Genomic DNA, 13995 nt, shown 5'->3' with positions numbered 1-13995 from the left:
TCAATTGGCCCGAGTAATTCGGCCGAAGAACATGAGTCAAGCAAATAGATAGGGTAAGTGGAAGAGGTCAGATAATCCTCCTCGTAACGGTTCCATTTCTTGCATGAGCCGCACACCGTTTAGGGCTGACACGAGTCGTGCAAGAGAAAAAGAGGAGTTCAAAAAGAAAAAGGTCCGCGAGATCATCATGACCAACACGACCCACCATTTTCTTTTCTCCTCCACACGGAGCGACGGCATCTATTCTAATAGTGGCACCATGGGCCTTGTCTCTTTCTGACCTCACCGGTATCGTGTGTATTTTTTTTTTCACTTTTCAATGTCCCCAACGTGACGACATCGATGTCCATCTGGATCATAGCGATCTCAGTACCGTAATTATCCCAGACCGTACAATGAGATGATCCCGGACCAAGCATCCATCCCATCTCCATGAACAATGCTATCCCCGTGCCCTGTCCCCTTCCCCTTCCCTTTTTTTATCCTCCCAACACCGCTTCAGGCTTATAAATCCATCTTCTCTCCACGTGCCTGGCGGGCTTGTTGAAAACTCCGCAATGTCCGGGCCTTTCTTTTTGCCTTCTCATTGGCAATGCATCAATGCTGGGTACGGTATCTCGTTCGCCTAGTGACTGTGAAACCCGTGCGGTGTAGGGTCGTAGGGCCTACTCTCGCCGCGCGCGTGTCTCCATTCGTTCGCTTCCCACTCCCCCCTCTGTTTCTCACCTACCTCACTACCATCTTCATCCTCCTGTAACCCTTCCAAGACTTTTTTTTTCTCAGCGACGTCCTCCCTTTTCTCTCTGTCTCTTCGTGGCCCAAGCATCGTTTGCTAAGGCAATCTCCGGACAACTCGTCCGACCTGCCGGACACTGACAAACCCTTGGACCTGAGGGTGCAGTGGCCTTCGACGGAGGCGAGAGTGTTCTGTACTTTAACCCCTCCACAGACGACTCACTAGGACTACTCACAAGGACTCAAGAGGAGACTGAGGCCAAGATGTTCAACCAGCACAGTGGAGAAATGTTTCGCCGGCGATATGGCCGTGAAGGTGAGTTTTTCCTGAATCACGCCCTCGATGTCCTACGACGAAGCGCTAACAGGCCTAGTATCTCTCGCGAACTTGCACAATGTGGCCCTCCCTGGGCAGCTCTCGCAGGATACAAGCGCAATGCCATCGCCTCAGGGGTCGGGAGAGCCCTCGAGAAGCCAGAGCCAGGAGCGAGATGGGACGTGGGGCGAGCGGGATGTCGGAGGCCCTGTCAGCCGTGAAGAGGCCATGGCAGAGTTTGAGGAGATTCGGAGGGAGATCTCCAGAATCAGCCTGCAGCGGACCGCAACTCGCGAGTCCGGTGCCGAAAAGGCCAGGACTTGGCTCTCCCGGGGTCGGTCACGGCCGTCGATGGCTCGCACGCGAACAACAGCCTCGAGAGCCAGCAGTATCGGCACCGATGCAACTTGGGACAAAGAAACCGGCCCAGAGCCGGTCGAGGAAGATGACTTGGACCTGGGTGCTTTCCTCAAGGATGGCCATTTCGAGAAACGGACTGCTGAAGGCGAGTCGGCGAAGAAGGTTGGGGTACTCTTCAGAAATCTCACTGTCAAGGGCGTGGGTGCTCAAGCCACCTTCACAAAGACCCTGCCAGAGGCCATCGTGGGCACATTTGGGCCCGACCTGTATCACCTGGTGACCAGATTCGTCCCTGCTCTCAAGTTTGGCAAACCGCCTCCGACGAGGGACCTGATCCATGATTTTACTGGGAGTGTCCGCGACGGCGAGATGATGCTGGTGCTCGGTCGTCCGGGATCAGGCTGCTCAACCTTCCTCAAGGTCATTGCCAACCAACGAGAGAGCTTTGCTGGGGTCGAAGGCCTAGTCACCTACGGCGGCATCTCCGCCGAGGAACAAAAGAAGAGCTACCGCGGTGAAGTCAACTACAATCCAGAGGACGACCAACACCTCCCGAATTTGACCGTGTGGCAGACCCTCAAGTTTGCATTGATGAACAAGACGAAGAAGCATGACGCCAGCACCATCCCGATCATCATCGATGCGCTCCTCAAGATGTTTGGCATCTCGCACACAAAAGACACGCTGGTGGGCAACGAGTACGTGCGAGGTGTCTCCGGGGGGGAACGGAAACGTGTGGGCATTGCTGAAACGCTGGCAACTAAGTCCACCGTGGTTTGTTGGGACAATTCGACGCGAGGGTTGGATGCCTCTACCGCGCTGGACTACGCCAAATCCCTCCGCGTGATGACGGACATTTCCAACCGGACGACCTTCGTCACTCTCTATCAGGCAGGTGAGGGTATTTATGAACTCATGGATAAAGTCTTGGTCATCGAACAAGGACGCATGATCTACCAGGGCCCCGCGAAGCAAGCACGCCAGTACTTCATTGACTTGGGGTTCCATGCGCCCGACCGCCAGACCACAGCCGACTTCTTGACTTCCGTGGGCGACCCTAACGAGCGACAGTTTCGCAGTGGCATGGAAGCCTCGACACCCAAAACTGCACAAGAGTTGGAGGCGACGTACCGCAAATCAGACATCTACAAAGGAGTGCTGGCCGAAGTCGAACGCTACGAGAACGAAATCAAGGTGACCGATGGCTCCGATGCCAGACAATTCCAGGCGGCCGTTCAGGAACAAAAGAGCAACAGCAAGCTCATCTCTGCGCGGTCGAGCTATACCGTCTCCTTTTGGCGGCAGGTCATGGCGTGCACACTCCGCGAGTTCTGGCTGTTCTGGGGCGACAAGTCCACGCTGTACACCAAGGCGTTCATCATCATCTCCAATGCTCTCATCGTTGGTTCTCTCTTCTACGGAGAAAGTCTGGATACCAGCGGCGCCTTTTCTAGAGGCGGTGCTCTTTTCTTCTCCATCTTATTCCTGGGCTGGCTGCAATTGACCGAGCTGGTGAGGGCGGTCAGCGGCCGTGTCGTGATTGAACGACATCGCGACTATGCGTTCTACCGGCCCAGCGCGGTGGTAATCGCCCGTGTTGTTCTCGATCTACCGGTCGTCGCGGTCCAGGCTGTCGTCTTCACCATCATTCTCTATTTCATGGCCAATCTCGACGTCGAAGCTGGCAAGTTTTTCATCACCCTCCTTTTCGTGTACATCACCACGATTTGCCTCACAGCACTCTATCGCTTGTTTGCGGCCTTGAGTCCGACCATCGACGACGCCGTCAGATTCTCCGGTCTCGCGCTCAATCTCTTGGTCATCTTTGTCGGCTACACGATTCCAAAGACGATCTTGACCGGCGACGTCATCTGGTTCGGCTGGTTGTTCTACGTCAATCCCGTGTCATACTCGTACGAAGCCGTGTTGACGAACGAGTTCCACGGTCGGTCGATGGAATGCTCTCCTTCGAACTTGATACCCCGTGGCCCCGGTGCCCAGCCGGGTTATCAAGGGTGTTCACTGAGCGGAGCTACTCTGGGCAGTACGAGAGTCAGCGGTGATGCCTATTTCCAAGATTCTTTCGGCTATTCTCGATCACATCTTTGGCGGAACTTTGGAGTGGTTCTCGCCTTTACCGTACTCTATATCCTCGTCACCGCTTTCGCTTCCGAAATTTTCTCATTCGCCGGAGGTGGCGGCGGTGCGCTGATCTTCAAGAAAACCCGCAAGGCAAAGCAGATGGTCGGTGAAAACACCAAACCCGCGGATGAAGAAAAGGCCGTAACGGCCGCGGAACCAGCTTCGACCGGCACCTCGGAAACGATGAAGGATGAGCAGAACGCCATCACCGGCGGCATCGCCAAGAGCAAGAGTGTCTTTACGTGGGAGAATGTTGAGTATGAGGTCCCATATCAAGGCGGAAAGAGAAAACTGCTCAATGGAGTAAATGGATATGTCAAACCCGGAGTGATGATCGCCCTCATGGGTGCCTCTGGAGCCGGCAAGACCACGCTGCTGAACACCCTCTCGCAGCGCCAGACCACGGGCACTGTATCTGGGGATATGCTGGTGGATGGACGGCCTCTGGGCGTAGAGTTTCAGCGAGGCACCGGCTTCTGCGAACAGATGGACCTGCACGACGAAGCGGCCACCATTCGCGAAGCCCTCGAGTTCTCAGCGATCTTGCGGCAAGATCGGCATGTGCCAAAGCAGGAGAAGCTTGACTATGTCAACAACATCATCGAACTGCTGGAACTCCACGACATTGAGGATGCCATCATTGGCTCTCTGGGTGTCGAACAGCGCAAGAGACTGACCATTGGCGTGGAACTAGCTGCGAAGCCCGAGTTGCTCCTGTTCCTGGACGAGCCGACCAGCGGTTTGGATTCCCAGTCTGCCTTCTCGATCGTCAGGTTTCTGAAGAAGCTCTCCCAAGCGGGTCAAGCCATCATCTGCACAATTCACCAGCCCTCGTCGATGTTGATCCAGCAATTTGACATGGTCTTGGCTCTGAACCCGGGCGGCAACCCATTTTACTTTGGTCCCATTGGAGAAAACGGTTCGGCGGTGGTTGAGTACTTTGCGAAACGAGGCACCCAATGCCCGCCCAACAAGAACGTGGCCGAGTTTATTCTCGAGACGGCTGCGAAAGGAGGGAGGAGACGAGCCGACGGGAAACGGGTCAACTGGAACAAAGAATGGCTCGAGTCCGATGAGAACGCCGCCATGCTCAAGGAAATTCAACGTCTCAAGGAAGAACGATCCAAGGAACCTCCCAAGGAAGTCAAGGAACAGCGCGCCTTTGCCGCTCCCGTGTCTCTCCAGACGTACGAGCTCGTCAAGCGGACGTTCCGTTCGTACTGGCGCGATCCGTCATATCTGTATGCGAAACTCTTCACCAGCGTGCTCATCGGCATCTTCAACGGCTTCACGTTCTACAACCTGGACAACTCGGTGGCGTCGCTGCAAGAACGGTTCTTCACCTCGTTCCTCATCATCATCATCCCGCCCACCATCGTCAACGGCGTTGTCCCCAAGTTCTACCAGAATCGGGCGTTGTGGGAAGCCCGCGAATACCCGTCTCGCATCTACGGGTGGTTCGCGTTCTGCACCGCCCAGGTCGTCGCCGAGGTTCCCACCGCGATCATCAGCTCCGTCATCTACTGGCTGCTGTGGTACTACCCGACCGGACTCCCCCGTGACAGTGAGACGGCCGGGTACATGTTCCTGATGACGATGCTGTTCTACTTCTTCATGTCGTCGTGGGGCCAGTGGATCTGTGCGTTCGCGCCGTCCTTCACGGTGATTTCCAACACGCTGCCGTTCTTCTTCGTCATGGTGTCCATCTTCAACGGCATCGTGCGGCCCTACAGTCAGCTGCCGGTGTTCTGGCGGTACTGGATGTACTACGTCAACCCGTCCACGTGGTGGCTGCGCGGTGTGCTCGCGGCCACCCTGAAAGATCTGACGGTGCAGTGCGCGCCGCGCGAGTCGACGCTGTACAACGCGCCGCCGGGCCAGACCTGCCAGACGTACACGCAGCCGTTCATCGACTCCTCGGGCCTGGGGTACGTGCGCACCCTGGCCAACGGGACGTGCGCGTACTGTCCTTACGCGAGCGGACGGGAGTATCTCTCCACCTTGAACACCCGGCCGAACGAGCAGTGGCGCGACTTCGGCATCTTCTTGGTGTTTGTGTGCTCGAACTGGCTGCTGGTCTACTTCTTCATCTACACCGTCCGGGTGAGGAAGTGGAGCTTCGGCATGCGGTCCGTCTTTGGCGCGGCGGAGAAGCTGGTTGACGCGGCAAAGGGGTTGGCGAAGGGGAAGAAGAGGTGAAGAAGAGGTGACAGGGAAGACATCGGGGGCGGGTGGATCTGGTCTGCCGTTTCGTGTGTAACTGATTTGGTTCGATGTGTATGCAAGATAGCGTTTTTTGTCTTCGGACGGCGAGTTAAAAAGGAGCGATTACGTCTTGGGAAGAGAGAGGCCAGGGGGGGGTAGGGGTAGAAAAGGGAGTCCTTTCCGACTGGACATGAAAAAATGGTATCAAAGAAAACATATCGACGTGCTGCTAAAACACACTATATCATATATAGGTATATCTAATATCAACGTGATGATGTCCGCGGGTCGTGAGTGTTCATTCATTCATTCATTCATCCTCGAAGACTCAACATCGAGGTACAGTAGGTATGTATGTGCTGTACGTGAGAATCCAAAAGGGGGAGGGACGTTTTACTGTACATATGTAATTAAAGCCCAGTGCAGATTAGGTGTATCTGTATATGTTGGCTCGGACGACAAGACTTAGTACTACTACTGCTGCTGCTACTCCGATCACTGTCACTGCTACGACTACTACGACTACTTTACATACATACATACTTACAATAACGACCACGAGTAAAGAAATAATATATAGAGAGATGGGGGAAGAGACCAAGGGCAGTCGCCAAGTCACAAAGAGCGATATTGTCCCGTCCCCATTCCCAGCATTTATTTCTAGATAGCTTAATACTAGCTATCTATATACCTGCTTACACAGATATCGGGCCCGGGCTATGGTTTGTCGCTTCTCAGTGCCTCGGTGCTCAGTTGGCTACGTACAGTAACACTCAAAATCACCCGGATCACTCCCTCCGTTCAGACGCTCACTCACTTCTCTGTCCTGTCTTCTCCCTCATCATCCTCAACGCCCACGATACGACAACTAACCGCCCACAATTTCTTCGCCCCGGGCCCATCATAAGCCCACTCGGCACGGCCTGGAGCATAGAACACGTCGGCCTGATCCGGGGGGACCAGGGGCGCGGCGGCACAGTCGTCGAGGTACAGGCCGCCCTTGCCCTCGAGCTCCTTGTCGACGGCGGCGAGGACGGTGGTGGCGGCGCCCTGCGGGACCGACTTCATGCCGCGCGCCACCTCGGGCATGGCCAGCAGGGCCGAGAAGTCGGTGTGCACGGCCAGCCCCGTCGTGATGCCGCCCGGGTGCAGCGACCAGGCGTGCACCGCACCCCCGGCCGGAGATCCGTAGCGCCGCTCGATCTCGTTGGCCATCCAGATGTTGGCCGTCTTGGACTGCCCGTACGCGCCGAAAGGGGAGTACGCGCCCGGACTCCCCAGGGTCAGGTCGTCGAACACCACGCGCGACTGGCGGTGGCCCTGGGACGAGACGTTGACGACGCGCGAGCGGAAGTCGGGCGAGGCGGCCGCCCCGGCCAGCAGCGCCGGCTTGAGCAGCTGGAACAGGAGGAAGTGGCCCAGGTGGTTGGTCTGGAACTGCAGCTCGTGGCCGTCGCGGGTCAATTCGCGCTGCGGGATCGCCATGACGCCGGCGTTGTTGACCAGCACGTTCAGCCGCGCCGAGCGCGCCAGGAACGCCGCCGCGCAGCGTCGCACGCTCGCGAAGTCGGCCGTGTCGAGCTCCAGGAGCTCGACGTGCCCCGCCGTGGCAGAGGGGGGTTTCAACAGGTCCCCCAGCGCCGCGCGGCCCTTCTCGAGATTCCGTGCTGTCGCATAAATCGTGGCCCCCGTGGCCGCGAGAGCCCTCACCGTCTCGACCCCCAGCCCGCTCGAGCACCCCGTCACCAGCATGACCTTGTCACCCAGTGCGTTTTCGAGGTGGTTATCTGCGATGATCTGAAGTGCCGTCGGGCGCGCGTCGCCCGGCCCGGCGAGGTTGGACGGGAGGTGGGCTTCGGCGTAGCGGGTTGTCATCTTGGAATCAGCTAGAGAGAGAGAGAGAGTTTTCAGGAGAGAAGGCTTTCACTGGAGGATGGAGGGGTGGGCTTGTATGAATTTGATGAAAGCGTGTTCGTTCGATTGCTTGCTTGTTCGAAATGACTTTCCCTTTTTTGCGTGTTTCTCTGCCACTCAAGAGTATGTGAAGCGGACGCTGGTGCTGGAGTCGAAGTTGGATATCTTCGACATCTCATTCCAGTCGTCCTCGTCAAGGCATTCTTTATATATCAAGCAAATCCCTACTTCTTCTTACCTGCCGGTCTTTGACGGGGTCCCTGGAAAGCCATGCTTGCCTGACATCTGCTCACCCTGCAAGGCAGAGGAGATAAGACCACCCATCCGGCTCCTGCTCCTCGGACGAATGCATGCATCTTGCCCCTGTTGACAACGTACCTTAACACCGAGAGCGTCATATCCTTACCTTTGCTGTGTCTCCCCACGAGGGTTGATGGTCGGTGTGGCCACGCTGTTTGTTGTGCTTTAGTGATTGATGGTTGGAGGGGGGGAACAAGCGGGGCCAGTGGGAGGGGATAGAAGTAGTGGACAGTGCAGTGGCTGGGGCTGAGCCTTGAAGAAGAAGGGGAAGAAGCTCCAGGATCCCAAAGATTGACTGACTCAGTGACTGACCTACTGTTCGTGCGAAGTGGTGCGAAGAATGAATCTGTGTGTGGAGTTGGACTTGGTGGGTGTTGGACGTTGCAATAGTTTGGATGACGATGCAGGCTGCTTACGGGTTCGGAGAATGCAAACCAAACACCAAATCAATCATCTCTGGTCCAGCCGAAGGAGTTAAAACATAACAATAACCCTAATCCATCCATACATCCATCCATCATGTTGTCCCTCCCTCCCCTGTTTTTGCGAGCCTTGTCAGAACTTGTTACCGGACACATGGACTGTAGGACCCAAAATACCAAAGACCTGAAGCTTGTCCTCTCCATTTTACTTGGTCTTGGCCTACAGCGTTGAGAGATAGTCAGGAACAAGGACTAATGCCTGTGCATATGAAAGCAAAAGGAGATCGTGTGGGTGGTGTGATGGAAAGTTGAAATGAACAGCTCTTGGACTGAATGGAGAATGTTTCTCCTCGGTCTTCAGATCATGTATTGTACAGAGATTTGATATCGCAATACCCCTTCCATCCAGCCTCAGCCAACCTTTCATTTCGCCAGTCACTCCCAGCTGCTGACCCTCTCTTCCTGCCAGAACTGCCCATTGGAACCCCCAATGTCGCCAATGGCCAGCAACACAGGTGTCTGTGCTCCTTGGTCGGGCGTCTTCACGCCTCGGCCTTTGCTCATGTCCGTGTTGACCCAGCCCGGGCAGCAGCTGTTGATCAGAACTGTGCTCCCCTTCTCGGCATTCTGCCTGGCGATGGTCCTCGTCATCCCAATCACACCAGCTTTGGAAACCGCATACGCAGCCCCCGGCCAGTTCTTTTGGTATGTCCCATTGGTCACCGCTGCAGAAAACTCTTCCATGAGTTGGGTGATCTCTTCTGGTGTCTTTGCGTTCAAGAACCGAGCTCGGATGGAACTCGAGTACTTGGAGCCCAGTTGGCCCGCCATGCTGGCCACATTGACCAGTCTCCCGCCATCCTTGATGTGTGGCAGCAGTTTCTGCGTGGCCTCCAATGTACCGTAATAATTGCAATGCAGAGTCTTCCTGACCACGTTTTCGTTGAACCCATCCATCGCAATTCCGGCATTGTTGATCAAGAAATCTATGCCATCCGGATGCTCTTGTGTGATTTTCCCTGCAAACTCCTCAATGCTCCGCTCGCTGTCGATGTCCAAGGGTAGGAATTTCACGTCGGTGAGACCTCCATCATTCCTCAGAGCTTTTGCACTCTTGAGCTGGGGGTCCGCCTTGATGGACTCAAGCGCAGCCTGCCCTCTTTCTTCGTTTCGTGCAGTTAGATACAGGAGTAAAGGGCCGCTGTTTAGTGGAGAACGTGGATACTGGAGGGCGAGTTGACGGATGATGGCCAGTCCGATCCCCTTGTTGGATCCTGTGCAGGCACCCACACGCGCATAGGCGGTCATTTTGACGGTTTTGAAGGATGAAGCGTCTAGATCAAGCTCCCGCAGGAGTAAAGTAATGATAACCTTGACGGCAGCACTCACCTTGTTCGGAGTTAGCGGAGAGCGGACGGCATGCGTGTCATAGATCTGCCTGCGGCTTCCCTATGCGCGTCATACATGGAGAAATCCACACGAGGCAGTGGTCGTGGTCTGGGGGTGCAATGTTGTCTACCGGCCTCGACCAGGCTGCTTGTCGTACATAACGGGACGCCGACGGGCAGAATGAGAGAATACATGGCGAGATAGGATGCTTTGGATTGCCGTGACGCCCATTGGTGGGTGATTCTCGCAGCCGACAAGGGCGCAGTTGCTGGGGCCGAGGCCAACCGCCGTGACGTCTTTCGCACCGAAATGTTCAATCCTCAAATCGCCGAAGCATTTCCAAACCGAGAGCGTCTTGTAAAAAGAACACACATCCTCTCCCATTCTCGTCTTTCTCGTTGACTCCCAGCTCTTGCAATGGCCTCGAGATCCCTCCCTAGACCTCTCCTGAGGCTTACAGCACCAGCTCAGCAATGTCGCTTCTACTCGCAACCCGCAGCTTCGATATTCAGAGCTAGCCCCGCCTCGTGTCGAGCTGGTCGCAGCCTGCCACGAGCCGCAAGACCGGTCTTTGTTGCGGGCCAGAGACGCTCCATTTCGGCCAGCTTGCAGCGACGCTATGCCGACGTCGAGGAGGACCAAGGCTTCGACCCCGCCTCCGTCGAGCGCGAGTCGGATCAGGTCGACGTCTGCATCGTCGGCGCCGGCCCAGCGGGATTGAGTGCTGCCATCCGGTTAAAGCAGCTGGCCAACGAGGCCGGGAATGAAGAATTTCGCGTCGTCGTACTGGAAAAAGCTGGGGAGGTGGGCGCACATATCATGTCTGGCAACGTGCTGGAACCGAGGGCGATAAATGAGTTGATCCCGGATTGGTTGAGTGAGGACAACGAAAATCGGTTTACGCTGGCCACGCCGGCTGGATCGGACAAGATGCGATTCTTGACAAAATCTAGTGCCATTCCTATACCGGCACCTCCACAGATGCACAACGAGGGCAACTATATCATTTCTCTAAGTCAATTTACCAAGTGGCTGGGTGAGAGAGCTGAAGAGGTGGGCGTCGAAATATATGCGGGCTTCGCGGGTGCCGAGATTCTCTACAACAACGAAGGCGCAGTCAAGGGCGTTGCGACAAACGACCAGGGCGTGGGAAGAAACGGCAAGGCAAAGGCCAGCTTCGAGCGAGGTATGGAGTTCCACGCTCGAGTAACGCTGCTGGCCGAAGGATGCCACGGCAGCCTGACCAAGCAGGTGTCCAAGAAGTTTGACCTGAGGAGGGATTGCCAGCCGCAAACCTATGGCCTGGGAGTGAAAGAGGTCTGGGAAATTCAGCCAGAAAAATTCAAAAAGGGTGAGATCTCTCATACCATGGGCTACCCGCTGTCCAAGGACACTTATGGCGGCGGATGGATGTACCACTTTGGAGACAACTTGGTAAGCCTGGGGTTGGTTGTTGGCCTCGACTATGCCAACCCTTGGATATCTCCCTACGGCGAATTCCAGCGCATGAAGCTCCATCCATTCTACAAGTCCGTTCTGGAGGGTGGTAAGTGCATCGCGTACGGCGCTCGCGCTCTCAACGAAGGCGGCTTCCAATCAATACCGAAATGTGCGTTCCCCGGAGGTGCCCTGATCGGCGACACTGCCGGCTTCCTCAACGTGCCCAAGATCAAGGGCACACATACGTCGATGAAATCGGGCATGCTGGCTGCCGAAGCCGCGTATCAAGCTCTCGCTCACAACAAAGAAACAAGCACCATCTTCCTGTACGACTACGAGGATGCCCTACGGGAAAGCTGGATCTGGCCCGAACTCAAAGCTGTGCGCAACATGCGACCGTCCTTCCACAACCCCCTGGGCATCTATGGCGGCATTATGTACTCCGGCCTCGAGGCTTACGTCTTGCGCGGCATGATGCCTTGGACTCTGAAGCACAAGCAACCCGACTGGGCGGCCACAAAACCTGCAGATCAATTTCCCAAGATCGAGTACCCGAAGCCTGACGGCGAGATCACCTTTGACATCTTGACCAGCGTGTCGCGGACCGGCACGAACCATGAGGAGGATCAGCCTGTGCATCTGCAGGTGAAGGACTGGGATGCTCATGCGCAGAAGGAGTGGCCCAAGTACAAAGGCGTCGAGAACCGGTTCTGTCCGGCGGGCGTGTATGAGTATGTGGAGGATGATACGAAAGATATTGGAGTGCGGTTCCAGATCAACGCTCAGAAGTAAGTCCCCTATCACGCTAACACCAAGCCTTTCGATGTTTCTGGAGCGCTTACACATATGTCAATAGCTGCATCCATTGCAAAACTTGCGATATCAAAGTGCCGGATCAAGATATCAACTGGCAAACTCCGCAAGGTGGTGAAGGACCAAGCTACAGCATTACTTGAGATACCATGCGAGGAAATTGTGACCAAGCAGCCTTGACTCGACCTATGCAAGTGGCGCCAAAGGGAGATTCTTCCACGCACCTCGCGGAATGTCTGTCTCGCCTTATTTTCCCTCTCGGCAGGATCGATGTACAATATACCTGAGTTCTGGACAGTCCTTCGAGGCTCTGCACTTCTCTGCGCAGTTGCGACTGGGGTGGTGGTGGTCGATCCTGTCACAGATAATTCGAGCCTGGTCTCAGGTGGGACCCGTCACCCTCTATATGAACAACCAACGGGGGGCTGCGCAATAGCAGCGGTATAACGGACATCTTTTCAGCACCGAGGGGTCAGAGGAGAGAAGAGCAGAGGAAAAAGAAACACATTCTGAATGTTTCGCAGAACAAGACAGCAGACAATGCCCCCGTCGCTGTGTCCTATGTGCATATAGCCACTGGATATAAAAATAGGTCTCCATTCATGATTGCTCCTGTCGATGGATCCTTGTGCAAATCCCCTACTGAGACACCAACCCCTTTGAGAGCATCGCCTAACCTCCCTCCAGCCATAGCCAATACCACCCGAATTCGAAGCAAGGACGGCTTTCACCAACTTGAAGCATCTCCTGTAGTTTCGATGCACAAGTAACTTGCTGGAGCTATTGCAGCACGTCCCGCACTCGTCTGTGAGCTGACAACATGGGAATCCATCCCAGCTAGTTCCGTGTGAGGTTCAGACACTCATCCGTATTGCCATGTCTTCTGCGCTATGTGTTCCAGTTAGTTCAGGGGTCGAATGAAGGCCTTTGGCGGTTTGCGGATGTCGACCTGGATCTCTGCTTGCGGCGCAAGATCCCGGCCGGCATGGGACTTCATGGCGACCAAGTTCAACCACCCTCTCGGGTCTGCTCGGACAATGTTGACAGTACTGAAGAGCAGACCGGCCGAGCGCAAGTACATTGTGAGGGCATCCAGACAGTGTTCAGAATTTGGTTGACCAATGCGAGAAGGAACTGGCCATGTCGCTAATCGGGGTGAGCGGTTAGTCGCGGGATCATGCATGCGCGCCCGGCAAGAGTGCATATGGCCGAGGTGCAATGGTACACATGTACCCGCAGTTGAAATTGGCGTGGAGGAACTCATCTTTTTGTATATTGCTAGAGGCTTGGTTTTTCAACTCCAAGCAGGTGGTACCAGAAGGCGGTTCGGTAGCCGAAAAGGAAACTTACCAAGAGCCTGAAAGAGCAGTTATACATAGAGCGCCGATGGTCCTGCAAACAGGAGACATTCTTTCAAGCTGTGAATCAAACGAGACGGTCTATCACCTCTCCCGTCATGCCATCGGTGAGTGGCCAGATTGCAGCCTTCACACATACATAGTAAGGCTTGAACCAACGCGAGGCTGAATGCCCGAAAAGGGCAGGCTCTCCGAGGGCAATGACAGGGCGAGCTGAAGGAATGGGTCATTTGTGGGTCCTTAGTCAGGTCAAGCATTTCTACTGGATGGAATGACACCGGTTTTGGAGACTTTTGAGGCAGAGTTTCTGGACACGGTTGCCGCACGGTGATTGGCCGTCGAGGCCTCGTCATCCCTGCCACCAGTGGCATGCCAAGCCAGCATGTGAAACAAATCGACCGACCGATCGCCCACACCGCGTCAGGGTCGTGACTCATTTCCGCATCTCACCAATTTTCTTCTCTGTCGTCAACATTTCACGCTCGTCTCTTTTCTCTCCTTATCACTCTGCCTAACTGGCTTGGGTTGTTTGCTGAACATGGCGAGGCCACGAAAGATGACATCCGACCAGGTGTGTTTTCACAGGCTGCACTGATCAGGT

At 55.3% G+C, this 13995-nt stretch overlaps 4 protein-coding genes across 4 annotated transcripts; 2 read left to right on the top strand and 2 right to left on the bottom strand.

Annotated features, from left to right (window-relative positions):
* Nucleotides 1–999: 999 nt before the first annotated feature.
* On the top strand, nucleotides 1000–5752 carry AYL99_06612 (hypothetical protein; the record flags this gene model as incomplete). Its single annotated transcript, XM_018838121.1, has 2 exons — nucleotides 1000–1051; nucleotides 1110–5752. The coding sequence occupies 2 exons, from the start codon at nucleotides 1000–1002 to the stop codon at nucleotides 5750–5752; spliced, it is 4695 nt and encodes a 1564-aa protein (XP_018692681.1).
* An 819-nt stretch (nucleotides 5753–6571) lies between these two features.
* AYL99_06611 (hypothetical protein) lies at nucleotides 6572–7633 on the bottom strand (the record flags this gene model as incomplete). Its single annotated transcript, XM_018838120.1, has 1 exon — nucleotides 6572–7633. The coding sequence occupies one exon, from the start codon at nucleotides 7631–7633 to the stop codon at nucleotides 6572–6574; it is 1062 nt and encodes a 353-aa protein (XP_018692680.1).
* Nucleotides 7634–8829: 1196 nt separating this feature from the next.
* AYL99_06610 (hypothetical protein) lies at nucleotides 8830–9702 on the bottom strand (the record flags this gene model as incomplete). Its single annotated transcript, XM_018838119.1, has 1 exon — nucleotides 8830–9702. One exon carries the CDS (start codon nucleotides 9700–9702, stop codon nucleotides 8830–8832), a length of 873 nt encoding a protein of 290 aa, XP_018692679.1.
* A 498-nt stretch (nucleotides 9703–10200) lies between these two features.
* AYL99_06609 (hypothetical protein) lies at nucleotides 10201–12015 on the top strand (the record flags this gene model as incomplete). Its single annotated transcript, XM_018838118.1, has 1 exon — nucleotides 10201–12015. One exon carries the CDS (start codon nucleotides 10201–10203, stop codon nucleotides 12013–12015), a length of 1815 nt encoding a protein of 604 aa, XP_018692678.1.
* Nucleotides 12016–13995: the final 1980 nt, after the last annotated feature.

The sequence above is a fragment of the Fonsecaea erecta genome (genome assembly GCF_001651985.1).
Source record: "Fonsecaea erecta strain CBS 125763 chromosome Unknown Scaff5, whole genome shotgun sequence".
In the NCBI taxonomy this organism is placed as follows: domain Eukaryota; kingdom Fungi; phylum Ascomycota; class Eurotiomycetes; order Chaetothyriales; family Herpotrichiellaceae; genus Fonsecaea; species Fonsecaea erecta.
This window is presented reverse-complemented; position numbering and strand designations above follow the sequence as displayed.